The 12,363-nt window shown below is 43.7% G+C and overlaps 1 protein-coding gene across 1 annotated transcript in view; it reads left to right on the forward strand.

The window, feature by feature from the left end:
- Window positions 1–7,321: 7,321 nt before the first annotated feature.
- FUNDC1 (FUN14 domain containing 1) overlaps window positions 7,322–12,363 on the forward strand; it is a 534,940-nt gene continuing 529,898 nt past the window's right edge. Inside the window, exon 1 of the mRNA XM_069636500.1 lies at window positions 7,322–7,563. Within this exon, the coding sequence (XP_069492601.1) occupies window positions 7,467–7,563 (97 nt within the window). The 5' untranslated portion in view covers window positions 7,322–7,466. The remainder of the gene's footprint in view (window positions 7,564–12,363) is intronic.

The raw sequence follows: 12,363 nt of genomic DNA on the forward strand, positions 1-12,363 counted from the left end.
GAAACGAAATTTGTACTACAAAACCAACAGTGGAAAGAAAAAATTAAATGCTGGCAACGATACATTGACGACATTTTTGGTATATGGCTAGGCACAGAAAGTGAACTTCTCCAATTCTGGAAATACTTAAATACCTGCAATGAAAGAATCGGGTTCACAATTGAAATTGGGAAACCTTCAGTTAATTTTCTGGATGTTACAGTGGAAATACATGGACCAGGTCTTAAGACAAAAATATACAGGAAACCAACAGATGTTAACAGCTGCTTACATCATAGCAGTTTTCATCCGAAACATTTAAAGGAAAACCTCCCCTACAGCCAACTTTTAAGAGTGAAACGTATTACATCTGATATTACCACATTAGAGATGGAATATGAAACCATGCGGAATCGATTCATTGAAAGAGGTTACCCAGGAGAAACAATACAGAAAGCCATAACAAGAACCGAATCACAGGAAAGAAAAGAACTCCTAGCAAGCAACAGTAAACCAGTTCCCAAAAATTTGATTTACTCATTGAAATACTCTAGACAAAGCTTTCAAGTCAAAAGAATAATACACAAAAACTGGGACCTGATTAAGTCAGATAAAACCTTACAAGAATTGTTTCCAGATCCCCCTATGATGGCATACAAACGAGGAAGAAATCTACGGGACCAACTCATTAAAGCGGAAAGGCCAAAAAAACCACTACAAACAACATTTTCTAAACAAAAAGCAGGCACATTTCCATGTCTCCACTGCCAACATTGCAACAACATCATTAAAGGAGAATATGTACGACATCCCAAAACAGGTAAAAAAATCAGTCTGAGACACTATGCTACATGTGACAGCAAAAACATCATCTATGCCATCCGTTGCCCCTGCGGAGTCTATTATATAGGAAAAACCAACAGAAAAGCCAAAGAAAGATGGACAGAGCACAAGTCTTCCATAAGAACAAAAAATATCAAATCTCCTGTATTTAGACATTTCCCAGACCATAACCACAACATCTCACAGATGAAAATGATCATATTGGAAGTAATACACCCACTCCCGAGGGGTGGCGATTTACAAAGACAACTTTTACAAAGAGAACTTTTTTGGATCCAACGGCTTGACGCAATGACACCACTAGGCATGAATGAGGACTATTACCTTGGACCATTTCTTTAAAGTTTTAACATCCATGAAAGTAAACCAATTGCTGCTACCAGTTTAAACCTTATAGGTTACTATTGCTTCTTTGTTTTTAAATAGATTCTCCCATCAAACATACCCTAGCATTACTGGGGTATCGAATATTAGAACAAAGACCTTTATTTTCTTTGCATATGAGTGTTTTAGTTACATTATCTGCTGTCAATTCACTTGTGATTTTCATCTTCAAGAAACTGCTTTTAGTGATGCTTTTGCTTTAGATTGTACACCCATACAATTGGGGGTAGTGCTAACACAATGGCCTATATTTGTCAAAAAGGTTCACAACATGATAAAAAGTGTATAATGGTTTACACAAGGTCCTAGATTTGTCAAATAGGCCAATCACATGTTTAAATGTGGATAATGGTCGACACTAAAATATCCATTTCTTTAACCATTAATAATCAGGCAGGTACTCCATGACTATTTTGCATCTATGACCATGTGCCCATGTAGGTTTTTCTACTTATCATTAGGTTTAACACCCTCACTTACCCAAGCATGTCCTCTGGACCTTTGAAAAGCAGTCAATAAGACCTCACAGTTACATCCGATAAAATTTAATTTGTATTTTTAGTCAAACGTGTAAACATGACGTTAGTCAAAATACAGACAGCCATTTGCACCAAACCTATCACTGGCTTATCTTCTTCATTCTCCCCTCTAAGTGTTTTAACACACATATAGAGATTTAACTTGGTGGACGTACAACGCGTATGTGCGATTGACGTCACTAAATTGGAGTCATTACCTATAATGTGACATGCACCTTTTCCACCTTCATTGGAATTGTTTCCCACTTATTTTCTAGCTGTAACAAGACGACATGCCCCTTGGAGCACCTGATCGCCTAATATTCCATGTTGATTACATAGACACCTTTAGTTGCACGCGCACGCGCGAACAACGTTACTCACTCAATATATAAACAACAGTGACGTCACTCGCGCATGCGCGAATGACGTCAGCTTGTCCGAAAGGTACATAAAGACGAGTTCCATCACAAAATGGCAGACGCCTCCACAGCCTTCGCCGGTCTGGATGTTGTTCCATTTTGGGACCTGTAAAAAAGGAAGAGAAGTAAGTTGACTTGGACTTTACCACTTTATTGGTATCACTTAGTTATGTAGAATCGAAATAAGATACTTACTATTTCCAATCTGGCCACATAGCCTTAACTTGTTCTATGCCAGGTACTTTGGGGAATAAAGCTTTTCTTCTGCCAAACACTTTTATGTAGAATCATAATAAGAGACTAACCATTTCCATTCTGGCCACATAGCCTTTACTTGGTCCGTGACAGCTTTTCTAAAAAAATACCCCGTTTCCCCTTTACTTACCTCTACCACCTTGGTTTTTTAGGTTACTCTTCTTGGAAACAGTTGATTTGGATTAGTTTTCATCGATTAACCGTTTACCAGATTAAGATATCCAGTGACCATTGACTGGTCAGCTCTACCATTGGACCAGTTGTTCAACCAAAGACTTGTAAGTGTGTTTTCACTTATGCATAAACATGACAACCAGATACCCATATTCTTGTAATTAAGACAGCGTCTTTCTCCTTATCTGAATATTGCTTCTTAGACCAGATCTCATGACCGGTCAAGAACAAACTTTGCGAAATCATCTCAGGAACACTTTCATCTATGGCCATACAAGACACTCCATCTTTTTTGGCCTATTTTAAATAGGTAAGAACAACTAGCTATAATTGTTCCTTATGTGACAACTTCAGTTTATCCATTTTTGTTCAAAAACACTTAGAGCATTGAATTATTCTCTCCGTGAATAGCATATAGAGGCATTTAGCACCAGTAATAACCTGGTTGTACGAAAAAATTTATCTGTTTTGATGAAAAATGTATCTGTTTTGATTCAAATTAAGAGTTTTAAGTTTTTGTCAATTTTTGATAATAGTTTCACTCTAAAGGCTGTTAGACACTCTAAAACAATTAAGTCCATTTGAATTATGCACTGTACACTTTAAGTCCAGGATCTGTGTGTTGACATGTATCTCAGAGATGTCCTTGAATTGAGGTTGTTTTGAAATTGTTGCTTTTGAAATTGCTTATTGACTAAAAATATTATATTGTTTAAATTTAAAATGTTTCTTTTCTTTATAGAAATGTTATTCTTAAAGAAAAAATGCCCCTGATGAAGAGTTGTTTGCTACTCGAAACGCGTTGGGCCTACCATCTTGTATGAATAATAAATCGTCTTGCTTATGAATTTATCCTTCAAGTTGTCAAAATTTAATTATTTAGTGAAATTTTGAATATATATCTGAAATGCCTTTAAAAGACTTTCCATCTTTAACGATTCTCTAATCACCATTAGGCTTTGGCCTTTTAGATAGTGTGCAGGGGACGAAGCTTTCCTAATAGGAAAACACTCTCTTTTGTCCTCTATCTCCAGCCTAGGTTCCAAGGCTGAGCACCTCTCCCCCGCACCTTTACTTTGTTTGTTTAATCACTTTATGAACCTCGGCTTGAAATATATCTGCCGCCAAGGAGACCCCAAAACTCAGCCTCTTGTGCCTGTATAACCCCAGATGGGTGACGAAAGTTGTGATGTTTCTACTTTCCGGGCTTAGCACCAACTGATGGTATCCTTTCTTTAAGTCCAACTTCGAGAAGACCCTGGCTCCATTCAGGAGGTGAATCATGTTGGTGATGAGTGGAGCCATGCGCTGGCCTGGTTGGGCCTACTCATGTCAACGCACAGCCTGATTGTGTTGGACCCTTTCTTAGGCACTGGGACAATGGGCGACACCCAAGTTGTGGGGCCCATGGGCGGCTCTATTATATACTGTTCCAGGAGCTTGTGTGGCTCGTCTTCCACTTTTTTTTTATATTTATCGGTATGCCCCTGTAGTGTTGTGCTACCGGGCACACTGTGTCATCAATGTGTAGCTTCACTTGTCTATTACGGAGTTTACCAATCCCTTTGAAGAGATTGGGGTAGAGATTTGTAATCATTGCTACGGGATCAATGTACCTATGGACCATGATTTTGTATAAGACATCTATAAGACCCATGTCAATGGCCGCCTTGAAACTGAGTACACAGCCACTCTGATTATCCGTCGCCAGCATGTGTATGGGTACCCTCTTTTCTTGTCCTTTGTAGCTGCACGACCCTTCGAATTGTCCTATGCACTTCAGCAGTGTTTTGGCTGCATATGCATAGATGTCAACTGTAGCAGGAATGAGTTTCGGGCTTTGCAGTACTTCTTTGAATATTTTTTCACTGACTACGTTCACCGTAGACCCGGTGTCAATAAGACATTCTGTGGGTCTTTCGTTGAGCTTTACGATTAATGTCGGACTGTGCTGTGTGGCTGCTGGGTTCCCCAGCGGGTAGACATATACTTTCTTCCTTTGATCACTCCCAGATGAACAGATCTTCGATTCAGAAGGAGATTGCTCTACTAAGTAGCGCACAGGTCGCCTGGATCTACGTTCCGGTCTCATCCAGGTGACGTACCTCATCCTTACTCTCCTATCTCGTCTGTGTCTCTCCTCCCCCGAATCCTGCTCCTTTGGTTCGGGGTCGGTATGTCTTGGGGGGTTGCAGTGTTGTCCCCGATGATTGCGATACCAGAGGCATGGCCCTTTGCCTGAATTTCGGGAGGGATTCTCTCGCTCTCTCCCTGAAGAATCTGCATACTGATTTAAAACGGCCCTCTTCTCCACACGTGGCACATCATTGACCAATAGCGGGGCACGTGCCTTTGTGTGGGTATTCAAAACCACACTTGTAACAAAATGGTTCCTCTGGTGTCCTCTCCTGTTGGAGTCGATGGATCGCGTCCACTGATGTGGAGATGTTGAAACTTTCCACCTCTGAGTCAACTGCTCTCTCAGCTCGTGCCAGGGTCAGTATTTCATCCAACGTGCAGGATTTTTGTAGCAGTATCCACCTGAAAGTCTGTGATTCACAACCTGCAGTGATTTGAGATCTCAGGGCCACCGTATTTGAGTATTTCGTGAAGTCACAATGATTCATTTTGATTCTCACTCTCATGACATATCCATCCATGGTCTCACCTTTTTCCTATTTGGTTCTATGAAACAGGTGGCGCTCGTAATCCATATTAGTGTGTGGGGTGAAATACGCAGATAAAGCCTCTTTTAAGTCTTGAATAGAGTCAATACTGTCAGCGGGCATCTCATCAATTATGTCACGTGTGGCTGGACCTACAGCCAGCTTGAGGAGACATTTTTGCCTGCCATCTTCAATGGGCCCCATGGCCCCCATACACAGTTCAAAATATCTTATCCAGCGGGCCCACCGCGACCCCATGTTGCTTGTGTCTGTGACATCGAAGGCACCTGGGCAGCCAGGGAGTCTGGCAGTCTGTATGGGGCCTGTTCCTGTAACTGTGGCCCCAGGGCCTGGGCACCCGGCCCCCATCTTGGGCCGACATATTCCCTTGACTCTGAGCGATTGGTCCCTTCAATGATTCAGTGGCAACCACGGCCGCCTGTCAGGCACGAGCACCGTGTTAGGGTATGCACGCTGTCCCTTGGGCTCTTGAGTTGTGGCGTTGTGCAATGATGGCCGCCATATTAGGCACAAGCACTATCTGCCAGTCGCCTCCCTTGTCCCCCTCACCGTGTGTGAGGCAGGGTCACTGCTGTGGCTCAGGATTCTGAAGCGCTCTGCCGCGAATGTTCTATGCCAAATCACTGTCGCAGCCTGGGAGAATTCTGTGTTCCAAGGTGAGCGCTCAGAGGGGGGGTGAGGCCGGGTGCCACAACACTGTGCGCATCTCACCCAAGTCGGCACGGCCTCTCCGTGCGCTCGCTCCCTCCAGCACCACGTGGGACAGCAGGCTCCTCACCTCGAGGCGGCTGCTCTGCGTGTCCTGCTTCACCCCGATGTGTGATGCTGCACAATCACTTTCCTATCTTGACGCCATTGTAATAGCCTCCGCGGGGCCCCAGGATGCACCGCGCTATGCAGCACAAAAGCAGACAAAGATCTTTTCCATATGTGCCTGTCTTTATTCAATAAACAGCGTAGTCTGCCTATACCCCGCCCACCCACGTCACTTCCCCGCCCAGCCTCCTACCTCCCTGTAACAACTGTCAACGTGACACATGCCAACCCAGACAGAAGACTCCCAATTTTTCAATTAGAAATATTGCAATTTTCCCTTTCTCCCACCTAAAATAATTCTAACCCCAATACAAGCCTATGAGAAAATTCATTCCTCCCGCTTTCATTGACAAAATCTCCCTCCCTGTGCTTGCGTGCATGCATTATTCCCTTAACGTTCACAGGGTGGGGGGTATATGTCTTTGCAAAGCTCTAAACCTTTTGTCATCAGGGTGGGTGAAAACACACGATTTCTGGGGGGCGGTCAGAGCCTATTGAAGTGTATGGACATGTATGGAGCTCGGAGGATCAGTCAGCCGATTCTAGACGGGTGACACTCGTCAAAAGCGTGCGAGTTGAGAGCTATGACTTTTGCTCTAGAATACTGGGGGTTGATGCCCTGTGCATTATGGTATTTCCTGTGTGTCAGTTAATAAAAGGGGTGCTGGGTGTGCATATCTGTGTGGCTTGTGTGTTCCTGTCTATTCAGCACATGCAGTTGGTATACCTTATAAATAAAGGATGGGAGATGAAGAGGGACGTAGAGGTAATCTTCGTTACACCGAGTCCAACTCTTCTTCGTCACAGTAGTTCCATCCTGTCTCTCCCTTCTGACACGGCTGAATGGGGCAATGGCTTATTTATGCCTAACTGGGATTCTGTCGGGTTGGAGGGGGGATAAAACCCCAAAGAATGGGTATGGCGTCAAGGGTAAAATGAGAACGGTTTCTGGTGGAGGTGGGACACCGTATAGATAAATACTGTGACGAGGAAGGGTTGTACTAGGAGTAACAAAGATTAGCGGTAGGTAAACCCCACATTCGGAGAGCTCCATCATTTAAATTGTCTAGCGACCACTTTAAGCACTGTATGCCATCAACCCGCCGGCTCTCCAACGTAAGTTTCTCTTCTTCGAGAGTTTCATCTGTTCTACTTCCACCTCCCCCTTTACGTAAACCTAAACAAAAGACTATCCACTTAGAAACTCGCTCTCGAAAGAAGAGGCGGGTCAGTAGTTGCGCACATGCAGTGCCTTGCGAGTTGTGTCGTGACGTCATTACGTCGCCTTGTCGCTTCCTGTGGTAACAGGCACTGTCAATAGACAGAGGTGGTAATGGGGCGGGGCTACTGAATACCAGTTGCTGCAGAGCTTGATCACTTGTCTGTCTATGCAGACTCAGCACGGAGCACACTACATATCCAGGCCGCCTGCTGGGCGGGACCGCAGTCCTCATCGCAACATGGATCCCTTGCAGAACGAGAGAGGTGAGGAATCTTAACTTTCTGTCTGCCCCCCCATCATATCCTATACTCCGGTTTCAGCACATCATTTGTCAAGTGTGCTGTACTCCCAACTCATGTCTGGTCAAGAATGTAACACGCCCTCCTTTGCCATTGCATCTTTTCGCCATATGTCCATGTTGTGATCCACAGCTCTCTTTGCAACCCCTGTTACGTTTAGTCACCTTACTCCAAGGGAAAATCCAATATTCGAAAGGTGTACGGTGGAAGGAAATCATATTGCCACCCTACCCACTGGACCATGTACTTCGTGCCCCTAATGCAATTACTACATCCCAGAATCACAAGTGCATTTTCCCCTAACCTCCTTCCCTACGCAGTACGCTCTGATAGACTATTGTGGTACTACTGTGGCTTCGTTTTAAAGACTGCACTCTCTTGATCCAGCTGTCACAACCTCTGCCTGGTTTGGCCAACAATTCCAAGCACTAGATCGGACTACATACTATTATGGGGGCTGGCTACTGGCATCACATCGCCCCCCTGGGTGCTATAGACATCAGCACTGTAGAGGCCCAGTGCCTCAAGGGGGTTTTGTGTGGGGGCAAGGCGAGCCATACCCAGACCATGCAGACCCTAGCCACCTTGCTGGCACGAGGGTCCCAAGGCATCATGGCCTGACACTGTGTGGGCCTGCAGGCCTATATGAGACACATACTCAGTGTTTCGCTTCTGGAGTCTGCAGCCGGTGTAATGTCATTTTTTGCTATCTGTCAGAAAATCCTACCGATAGGGCTCTAGGCACATTTCACAATTCAAGCAGAGGTAGGAAAATGTGATAGGATGGAGCATCTGAGAGCATATAATGTCATTTTTTGCTGCCCGTCAGAAAATCCTACCAATAGCACAATTTGTCCGTGTAGAAGGAAAGTGGGGGTACATTTCAATGGGTAAGCACTGGGCACATTTGACAGACTATGTAGAGGTAGGAAAATGTGACAGGGTAGGAAAATCTGACAACATATAATGTCATTTTTTTTTTACCTGTCAGAAAATCCTACTGTTAGGCAGAATCCTGTGCAGTTCCCTTAGGGAGCACTACAGAAGTTTAAGACAACAGGTATATGCACGAAAATCCCCTTTTGGTATCAGTCTGTACCACAAAGATTTAGTTGGTAGCTGTGGCTAAGCAGTCAGACATATCTCAAGAGGGAGATGAGCAGTATTCAGGGTTTACACATTAGGACTACAGTACTATGGAACAAGGAAACACTGACCAAAGCTTTGTATCAAAAAGAATATATATATTTATTTTATACACTCTGATGTTCACACACAAATCACTATTATTAAAGCAAGTTAAATCAGTCAAGAAAAGTATACACAATTCCCTATTTAAATTGTAGACAAGTTTGAGCAAGAGTGAAAACTGAGCAAAACGGCACAGGAAAACCAAGCAGAAATGGCACTCTATCAATTTCTCAAAAGGGAGGGAAAGGACAAGTTATACAGGGTTAGATTCTAGAACACACCAGCAACACTTCCCAAGTAGATTGTGAACAAGTTAGGCAAGGCAGTACTATAGAATATTCAATACTGAGGTGAAAACCGAGCAAAATGGCACTTCACAATTTTAAAAAGAGGGAAGGAAAAGGTGGTTATAAGAGTTAGGTGCACCAACACATTTCTAGGTGAGAAGCAATCTAGAGAAGGCAGTTGTAACAGATTTAGCCAGAGTCAATAGGCCTGTGCCAGAGTCAGTAGTACAAGGCAATGTGCCCAGGATCAAACTGTTCTAGTAGCTTCAGTCAAGTCTTTGTTTAACAATTTGAAAAGGCGGTTGCAGAAGGTGAAAGACAATGTTAGATGATAGTGGTGGCCAACCCAGTAGGGAAGTAAAGGATTTAAAACACCTTTAGCGATACCCAACGAAATGGGAGGCCTGGCGGAACAATGTACCTTGAAAGTGGAAGAGGCTCCTGCGGTGGCAGTAGTTCCTGGCAGTTCCAACAGTGTGGGTGATCCAGCAGAGGAAGAGAGGCTCTCGTCGTGGAGGAAGGTTCGAGTTACTGCACTGGCCAGGGATAAAGCCATCTGCGGTGCTGCCAAAACGAATAAAAGGTACGCTCCTTTTAAATCGTGGTTGTCGTGGACGGGTGCCTGGCTATCCGGTCTCCGAGTGCAGGGCACTGGCGATTCGACCAAGGCAGGTCCTGGAAGGCGATTGGCGAACTGGTTGGTCCCACCAGCTCAAGGCAAGAAGACTCTTGCAGAGGAAGATCTCCTCAAGTCGTTGGAGAAAAGTGCTGAGGATCTGCAGCAGGGCTTCACCGGTGGTTCAGTCGTTGCAGATGTCTTCAGCTTCTCTCCTCTTCGGTTTCTTAGTTCCAGTGGCGATGTCTTGTCCTCCAGTCCTCAGGACCCTGCTTTTATGCAGCAAGACCCCCATTCATACAGCCTAGCTGTCACTCACACAGTGGGGTGGCTCTCCTGGCGGGAGAACCCCCCAGCCTATCGGGGCAGAGTGCGACTTGGGTTGCGTAGGCAACCCTGTCCAAGGTGCCTATTCCCCCTCCCACACATCCTGTCTATCCCAGACTCTGTTGCGCCGGAAGGAGGGCTTCTGTGCAGAAGCCTGCCAAAAGGACGAACAAAGGATCCCCGACCCGGGTTAGGATTTCAGAGAAAGACACGAGAAAGAAATATTATTAAAGTTCTAGTAAAAAAAAAAACACCGGATTAAAGTTAATATTAAAATAAACCGGCGTTATGTTAGAGGCTGTCGGTAAAAGTGGTAGCCTCGAACAATGGGAAAATCCCATAGGAAAATATTCGCGGTCGAATATTTATGTTAGTAACCACTGCCACCAGCCATAAACTTTTGAGAGCGGGACTGTATGATACCTCCTTGAAAATGAACACTAGAGAAAAACTATTAACTCTTTCCAGTACTTCAATTTTAAGTTGGGTTGTACTGGTTTAGTTCATAATTATTGACTAGGAAAGTCAATGGGGACTTTACATGCCCTGGGAAACAGTAGTCAGCCCCAGGGTAGGGAGTCGATGTTTGGGGGTCGCTACGCAAATACAGCAAAACTGCTGGGGGACTCTATAGGTAAGGGAAATTAGCCTTAGAAGAGAAACCTACCAATAGCACTTTTTGACCGTGTACAAGGAAAGTCGGAGTACATTTCAATGGATAGGCACTAGGCACATTTGACAGGCTATGCAGAGGTAGGAAAATGTGACGGGTTAGGAAAATCTGACAGCATGTAATGTCAATTTTTGCTACCATCAGAAAATCCTACCAATAGCACATTTTGACCGTGTTTTCAAAGCGTGATTGTGCTGGAGTTTACCTAACAGTGACAGATTGCTGTCTCTTTGAAACATAGCAGTTAATGCATGTTTCACATGCTTTGTTTTCTCCTTCGCAGGCGTTTTTAAAGACGCAGTTGCTTTAATGAATTATTTTGCACTATTTTCGAACTGGAAATAAGAAAAAAGAAAATATTTTCCTTTTGAGAATAACAGTGAGTACCAACCCATTATTTGTGAATGACCTGAGTAGGTTCTCATTTCTGAATTTTAAAACACACATGTCCTTTTTACTATAGGGCATCCATTACGTGAAGCGCCATTGTTGGAAGCATTCACCATGGGATCGATTTCACCACACCGGTTCGCCAGCCCCTGAAAGATTCAGAGGAGGTTAGCAGGTTATATACAGTTAACTAAGAGAACTGTATTTAGATACTAAGTAAATAGTTTGTTGAGTAAACACAGAGATGACAATTTTTTATTTTATTCTTTTTTACTTGTAGATTTAAGGCTCCCTTGCCGCACACCCCCCTACCTTTGGTTTTTTACCAAGAGGCAACGCCAAATTGGCGATTGCTCTCCTGTCCTGAAGAAGGTTGAACACTAAGTTAATACACGAGGGGACTGTCTCATCCTCGTGAGAAAACTTAACCGAAACATGTTGACAACAGTTTTCAAAAAACCCCTGAATACCAACAGAGGGGCACATTGTAAAACAATCGAGTGTTGAATTTATAATTGTCTGATTTATTATTTGTGGTATATACAAAGTATCACCTTGTTTTATTTAATTTTTGCAAATATGATTATTGTATGGATGAGTTATGAATGAATGGTTTTTGGAGGGATGTATTGCATTTGGTTTGTGGAGCCGATTTTTTTCATGATATGTGTATTTGGATAATAAACAGAAAACTATTTTGATTTAAACAATAGTCAGTTGTCATCTCTGGTCTAGTTGGCCCTATCCCTTTATTATATTGCAGAATTGCCTGAAGGGCCATAGACAATAATCAGGCTCCCCTTTTCCTATCTCTACCGAAGAAAGTGGGAGTACATTTAAATGGGTAGGCACTAGGCACATTTGACAGGTGAAGGCACGTCCCTTATTCGCATGTCCCAAATAATTGCAATAATAATAATGGGAATGCACCCTGTCGGAATGAGACCAAGAGATAATTTTACAAGGATAACAAAGTTTTATATAATATAGTAAAATGCAAGCAAAGAACTCTGCTGGTCGAGAGCGCGCTGGCAAATATTGCACAGGGAGCACATTATGAAAGACAATTGCGTCATTGATGACGATTTTAGACGGTGGTAGTTGCGAAGTTGCTGGTTGGTGAGGAACGTATAGTTGCGCCTGCTCCATAGGGGATGCCAGGCGCCTATTGGTCGTCACTCCCTCAGTCCATCTTGTAGCACGTGGGTCAGCTGGGCTCATCGCTGCAGGGAAGGTCAGTTCAAGCTGGTGTTAGATTTCTAACTGTCTAAGCTAAACAA

This window comes from Ambystoma mexicanum, chromosome 7p, assembly GCF_040938575.1.
Source record: "Ambystoma mexicanum isolate Mex_15411 chromosome 7p, UKY_AmexF1_1, whole genome shotgun sequence".
NCBI classification, from domain to species: domain Eukaryota; kingdom Metazoa; phylum Chordata; class Amphibia; order Caudata; family Ambystomatidae; genus Ambystoma; species Ambystoma mexicanum.